Source organism: Montipora capricornis, chromosome 5, assembly GCF_036669925.1.
Source record: "Montipora capricornis isolate CH-2021 chromosome 5, ASM3666992v2, whole genome shotgun sequence".
NCBI lineage: Eukaryota > Metazoa > Cnidaria > Anthozoa > Scleractinia > Acroporidae > Montipora > Montipora capricornis.
Window position 1 is genome coordinate 21,276,723 of NC_090887.1, and position 7,500 is coordinate 21,284,222.

The 7,500-nt window shown below is 39.2% G+C and overlaps 2 protein-coding genes and 1 pseudogene across 2 annotated transcripts; 2 read left to right on the forward strand and 1 right to left on the reverse strand.

The window, feature by feature from the left end:
• The first annotated feature begins 558 nt into the window (after positions 1-558).
• On the forward strand, positions 559-1,864 carry LOC138048874 (poly [ADP-ribose] polymerase tankyrase-like). The gene has a single exon (XM_068894986.1). It carries the CDS (start codon positions 796-798, stop codon positions 1,741-1,743), a length of 948 nt encoding a protein of 315 aa, XP_068751087.1. The 5' UTR covers positions 559-795; the 3' UTR covers positions 1,744-1,864.
• Positions 1,865-4,293: 2,429 nt separating this feature from the next.
• LOC138048491 (serine/threonine-protein phosphatase 6 regulatory ankyrin repeat subunit B-like) lies at positions 4,294-5,562 on the forward strand. The gene has a single exon (XM_068894674.1). The coding sequence runs from the start codon at positions 4,294-4,296 to the stop codon at positions 5,560-5,562; it is 1,269 nt and encodes a 422-aa protein (XP_068750775.1).
• A 1,777-nt stretch (positions 5,563-7,339) lies between these two features.
• The window catches only part of LOC138049899 (prolyl hydroxylase EGLN3 pseudogene), a 4,960-nt pseudogene continuing 4,799 nt past the window's right edge, over positions 7,340-7,500 (reverse strand).

The window sequence follows — 7,500 nt, forward strand, 5'->3', positions numbered from 1 at the left end:
TCCTGCACACCGGATTGCACACCGGAGAAGTTTTTCACTGAAACGCGTGGTTGGAGACTGGCACTAGATGCGCATAGGTTATGTGACCGATTAAAGAATTTCGCATGACCTGAAAATTGCTGTTCCTTAGCAACCACTGTCTTCCTGCAGTTAAAGTTCATCTCCCTTAAGGACTAAATTAGTTAATCAAACGTTAATTTTTATTACGTTTATTTACTTTTTTCACAGAAAAGGAGACAAATGCTTTGGCATTGCATATAATCAAAGAACAACCAAGGCTTGGCTTAACACCTAAAGCTAGAAAGATTTCAATCAATTCTTCTGCAAGTTTAACACTTCATACGGACCAACCACAGAACATTCTTTAAGTGTTCCGTATGTGTGTGTATAACATATGAAGCCCGGGCTTTTCCCTGAGTTTAGTTGAAGTTTAATTGCACTTCTCGAGTTAATTCCCAATGAGCTCCAATGAATAAAAAATGAGCTTCTCTAAACTTAAGATTAAGACTTTACAATTACAAGAACAATGGTTAAAGAGAGATGTTTACAATTGTTTTTATTAAAAAATGCGATTCCATTTCAACTTCAAATGTATTGCCAAGCAAAAGTCACAACAAAACGGCTTCGAAGAAAATGACGCTTCTAACTTCATACGATGTGGATAAAGCAAAGCGTCTGAGTACAAAACAACTAACAAAATCACATTGCTTACTTTGACGGTTGGAGTCAATATTCACGGGGACGCTAAATTAATTTTGGAAAGAGATAACATTTGGTTTTGCCGCGTAATTTACAATGGAAACAGAACCTCGGTACATCAAAGTTAAAAGGGTTTATCGAAAGCCTCATGCAAGAATCTTCAACGAAACTGAAAACGCCGGTTCATTATTAGCTTCAAATGATGTCCTTGAACAAGGAGCCAGGACTCTGGATACCATGTTTTCTGTAGTTCAAGTTACAGGAGGTAAGAACGAAACAAAGGAAGACAAACTTGGAGTCTGGATGAATTACGGGGGCAAAATTTCCCCTAAGAGAAAGATCTCGAGTCCATGTTACACTTTCACCCAGTCACAAGAAATCGCTCAAAACAAGAGTTTTCAAACAAACGAATATCGTGTATTGACCAGGAATCGGAGCGGAAGCGGGTCTATGGTATTTCCTTCCATGAACAGCAAACGACAGCACTCCAATTTTTCGAGTGAAGAACAAGTTAATCCCATATATTTGCCTTCAACAAGGTATGACTTTGAAACGTCTGGACGTTGCACCCCTGATCAGGAGACAACGGGAGATGTCAAAAGTCGATCTCGTAAAGTATCCTTTTCCAACCGGTCTATTTTACATTCCGCTGTATCACGTGACGATGTTGCAGAGCTAAGCGATTTGATTGTCAATAACGGAATTGATCTTGATCTCCTAGATGAGGTTGGCATGACTATGCTTCACCGCGCTGCTGTGGACGGAAGCTATCGCTGTCTTAGTTTTCTTCTTTCTCGTGGTGCTCGTGTTGACGTCACTGATCACGAGGGCTGGACCCCACTTCACGATGCAGTCTTTCACGGGCAAACCCGCTGCGCGTTTTGTCTCCTTTCTGCGGGTGCTGACGTGGAAGCAGAAACCAAGGATTTCCTCAAACCAATTGAAATGGCTGATAGTGAAGATATGGTTTTGCTCGTTGGAAGAGCGATGGCTTCGAACGGTACTCCGCAAAATCCGAACTATGATAAAGAAACACTGGTTTAAATGAACTCATTTGTGATGAAAAGCACGAGTTATGTAATAAGCGTCTAAAATTGCTCGTGATAGGTCCAAATGAGACACGTGATGCAATATGTATTTAAAAACTAAAATGAATGACACTTCAGATGCCCCCTCTGCAAAGAGTTGACCTCATTAAATGGGCTTGTTTTAACTCGAAAACGTCACTCTGTGTATCGTGGTTTACATGGTGTTTGCACGATGCGCACATTAAATTGAACACAACCAAGGAAGAACAAAGGGGGATAAGGGGGCATCCCTCTTACATGCTCTTTTCATAGGTAATATTGCTCAAGTTAATTTGTACAGATCCCAAGGAGATTAGGCAACAGCCAATCATATGGCAGGAACTGATGTGTTGCGCGAGGATAGCCCACGCTCAGAGAACACATTCCCGCCATATGATTGGCTGTTGCCTAATCCCCTTGGGAGCTGTGCAGCGTGGGCAGTCGATCTAAAAATAACTTGAGGCATATTACCTATGGAAAAGGGCGTGTATGAGGGATGCCCTCTTTTCCCCCTTATTTTCTCTTGATATAACCAGGGGAAAAAATCGTTTTGCTTCATGTAAGGTTTCTTCTATTTAAGAGTGTAAGCTACGACCACCGTTTTAGGCTATGAACATCCTTTTTCAGTGCTGATGCTAAACGTTCTAAATTGAGATATGATCACATTGATTTTCCTTCAAAAATTGCCTGCTCCCTCCCCCCCCCCCTCCCCACCTACACCGTGACATGAAATGTGCAGTGAAAAATTGACAGTAACTTTTAAAATCGTACACTTTAGTGGAGTCATACTGAAACTTATGATTTATTCACATTGAGAGTCACGTTATCATTTTCGTAAGAATTGGAACTGAAAATCAATGATATCACTTGATACAAAAATTGTAAGAGAGAAGCATCATACAAGGCATGGGAGTTTGGTTTCAGCTATAGACAGCCGTTAACATGTTGCTAGTACAGACGAGATTGCAAGTTTAATTTCACCAAAGTCTGTCTGTCTGTCAATAAATTACAGAGATCTCCCCCAACACTGTGAATCGCTTACATCGCAGAAGACCAAAAATGTTTCTGTTTCTCTTATGCTGATCCATTAATTTAAGAAGAAATTTTAGATTACCCGCTCGGTACTGCGATATCATGATCCGAAAATAAGATAAGTCACTTAATATAAAGTTTCTAAATAAAACCCTTTTACAAGTTTTCTATTTAGATCTACCTTACACGCGAAAATTTCAGTAACCAGGACCATAGCAAAGAAAGGCCGAACAGTTGAGCTGCAATCATTTAAATGCAGTCACAGTCTTGCATGGCATTGCGTAATAAACAGTACCATGGTACTCTGTCCGTGTTCAGATTGCCTTCATTTAAGCGAATTGCATAACATAAATCTTTGCTGATAATCCTACAGGGAAAGGCTTAACAGAGGAAGACGAGAAGCTGGAGCTATGAAGAGCTGTAACCTTGTGTTTTCTAAGCACATTTTATGCGCCTGAATATGTACAGTGTTATTTTGCTGACTATGTGACGGGCAATATACGAAAGTCTGACAAGTGACTTTTCAGACTTTTGCGCCGGGAATGGACTAATTTTCACGTAATATAACGAAGTCATGGGCGGTGTTTGCAAGTTAAAAAAACAATAAAAACAATCAAGTCCTAGGAATAAAGGAACCAGATGGTAAACTGGTATTGTTGAGATAAAAATGGCGGCTAAGTTCAAAGCGCTGAGAGATTAAGCTCAGAATCCTTCCATAAGAAATGATGATATGTCGGAATAGAGAAAAACAATACCCGGATAGACGTTTCAAGGGACCAGAGGTATTTTGCATTTATATTGAAACCATAAAAAGCATGCTTTTTTTTTTCGACAATTTCTTGGTCATTTAGCCTGGTTTTCTGGATGACAGCTAGTTCGCTAAATCTTTCCTGTAAATTCTGGGAATTAATTAATTTAGATCGAGTAAAAAAGTTTTCTTGAACTGTACGTAAAAGTTTGCTCTTAACAAAGAGAAAAGTAGGTTAAGAACAAACAACACGAGTTTTTTTCTTAGAAAAAATTTACATCCGAGTTATTAACGACTCTCATTCCAAAAACTTGTGGTCACCAATTTTTCGTCTTGGACAGAACAAGTTGCTGAAAATGACAATAATTTCGTGCTATACCTTTCAGATTCGCCAATAGCTTCAAAGTGAATTTTTGAATAGGATAAAGTACTGGATTTACGTCAATAAATAACAATGTAGTTAGATGAACATGATTCAGTTCTATTGTATATCTGTTTAGCAAACAAAATCGTCTCCACGCGGGCAGGACAGGCATAAGTGGCTACGTTTGCCGCTTGATTGCTGTAGGAGCTTAATGTTCTAAAACTCCTGAGGACGTGAAGAGAGTAACGAAATCGAGAAGTTTGGCAATCAAAGGCTTATGTACTTCAGGATACGCCACATTGTTAGTTTGTTGCCGTCATCATACAGGATCACTTTGAAAGAACTCGAAGGTGCTAACTACTTTGATTGATACCTTTGTAAACATGACGCAGGCTTTACACAAGGCGTGTGAAGAAGGGAGTTTGCTTTTGGTGTCACTATTGTTAGAGAGAGGAGTCGATGTAAACTCGAAAGACACACAAGGAAGAACACCATTGCACATCGCTTCGGCAACCGGAGATAGGCTGCTAGCAGAGTTGTTATTCCAGGAAGGCGCGAATCTCTCTTCGGTGTCTTCATGTGGTGAAATACCATTGGATTGTAGCTGTGACGAGGATATGACTTTCCTACTTGTACGTATGATGGCACGAGAGGGAAACGGTCAACTTGCAAAAGAGAGATTACAGCTTGAAGCGCTATCGGATAAAATCAGAGAGAAAATTACCAGAGAACTGGAGTCGACGTCAAGTCGCAACAAAGCGAGTCCATTATCTCAACTTTTGGCCAAACGAATTGTTGCCAACCTTTGGGAGACGGCAGATCGACAGCTTTCCAGTATATCCAACATGTCTGACTGTAGCAGATTAAGTGAAACAGAGTCCGGTTTCTGTGAAGCAGAGAAATCTTCACATAGATCTTCTCTGGAGTCGGTGATGACAAACTTGTCAGTTTCAAGCGGCTTCGCTTCTGTAGATGGGTCTTCTCCGCATTTTAACAGACGCGCAACAACCCCGCTTACTAAACATGAATTAGCTGCGATGAACCGTTCCGCGCTTAGGTCGAGAAATCGCACTGCATCTGACTCAAAAAAAGTGATGGTTAAGCGTGCTTTGACATGGAATAGCACCAGAGGAAAGAAATCATTTCCACCGCTTAGACAGCGCGTTAAAAAACACGTACAGTTTCCAGCTGACGTTTTATTAGACATAGCAGTCAGAAACGACGACTTCGTCGAGACTTGCAATTTAATAAAATCTGGTAAAGTTGACTATAACCGTGTTGGGTGCAACAGCCTAACACCACTACATCGCGCAGCAATTGATGGCAGCTACAAGTGCCTTCAACTTTTAATCGATCTTGGAGCTAATGTTAATATTCAAGACGAACAGGGCTGGAGGCCGTTACACGATGCCGTCTTCCACGGACACGTCCATTGTGCCGTCGCCTTGATAAACGCTGGCGCAGACCTGAACGCCGAAACAGAAGATTTTCGAACGGTTTTAGATTTAGCGGAAAATGATAGAATGCTCCGCACAGTTGGAAGAGCTTTGATTGTAAAAAACTGCGATGAAGATACAACTGAAATAACTTCGTACTTCGAAGACGAAGTATTTGAAGAAGTGCTTAATCCAGACAGGGAAACTTGTGTATAGGAAAGATACATTTGATCGTGATCATGAAACGAACTCCACTTTTGGTTTCAAGCCATTTCAGTGAGCGCCGAAACCACATTTTTGTATCACAAGAATTCGTTCTTAAAAATGTACAACAAATTTGGATGAAGTGATAGTATAATAAAAGAACTCTTCGTGGAGAACGTCTTTATAATGAGGAAAAGCAACCATTGCAAACAAATTTTAATTTAATTTTGCTTCGTCTCTTTTGTTTTAAATAAGTACAAAAATCAACTTTTCTGTTTCTTAGAGCATTATCTTAAAAATTTCTTACTCTTCCAACACTTAAACAATGAGATACCGAATTAACCAATTTAAAGGTTTTGACGACAAGATGAGCAAAGAAAGTGAACCATTACTTTAAAAACGTAGCTACTAGTCCAGTTACAAGGTACTTCGACCATATCGTACAAAGAGAAGGAAATAAGAAAATCGCCGCAAAGGACTTACTCGGATAGCTCAAAGTTGTATTTTGAAGACACATTCTGTTGACGCTACCTTTGTCGATACTTAAATCGTCTACTTCTCAGTACAATAAAGCATATAGACGTTTGCTATTCCTTTCGAGTCAGATTTTTCGATGTTTGACATATTAGGATTTGTCCAGAAACGTTTGTAGCCCAAAACGATACTAAAAAGCTTCACTTAGCAACCCGATGATATCACAAATTCTCTAATGAGACTTAAACGAAGTTCTAAACTGTGTACAGAATGGTAAAGAAATGGTAATTCAATTTATTGTTTTCAATCTGGCTTATTGAGGTGAATAGTACAAACGTACAAAGTTCAACTATATTTTGAAAGAGTGTGCATGTATTGTACTTTTCCTTCGAGCCAATAGTTGGTTTTGACGCTACGTCATGTTGGTAGACGGAAACAAAAGATATCCCATTAGCTTCTTTTGTTCGTCCACTAGTCTTTGTACATTACTATAGATACCGGTTTGCAAACAATCTCAAGAGACACCGATAACGATGATGTAATGTAGAATTGTTCATTGACGAACATCTTTTGAGAGATGTGCCACATTACTCGCGTTCATAACTGGCCTGTAGGCAACAGGTGTTGAATCGAAGAGAGAATGACGTTAAAGGCATAAGACCTTTTTGTATACTGTGAGCATTCAATTGGACGAGAAGATAATCCAAAACAACGTTTACCAATGTCTTCTCAAATTGTGATTGGCTTAAAACGAACATGTTACCGACAGTGTAAACCAATAAGAATCCGACCTAAAACGCCGAAGAGTCTATCATGATTAGTTTTGCCAAACAGTTTGACTCCTGGACAGGGAAATTTGACAATTTGCTAGTCAAAGGATAGAATAAATAAACTTAAGCTGGATCGTTGAGGAGTGCAGCAAGAAATGTAACATCAACTGGGTTTATTAAATGAACTCGCACTCTCTATCGGCTGGAGTTTATGCTACCGGATAAAAAATTAAAACAAGATATTTCGAACTGTATTCCCTTCAGCCAGCCCTCTCTCTGCTGATTAATATATTAATGCATCGATTGTGAAACGACGTACAATAAAAATAGTATACGGTTGTAGTGAATGTTTTTGTTCGTCGTATTCGAGTTTGTTCCCAGCTTATTCGATTGGTTGTCTGAGTTAGCTTTGGTGACATATCAACAAAACGGCAGATGTTCTCTTATTATAATCAATATTTTAACCTACAGTTGCTACTTTAGCTTATTTTGCTAGTAATTTCGTATTCTATTCATAAATATATCCTTGGTTACTTCAGTTATAACCAAAATGTATTGTTTGACTATCAGGGGCAATATCAATGCAATTTTTCTAACAAATTCGTTTTCTCCTTTAGTTAAGACGGAAATTATCGTTTTACAGTACACATATTTGACACTGGGTTTAGACAAAAATAAATACAGGTGTTTTTTTCTACACTCTGTA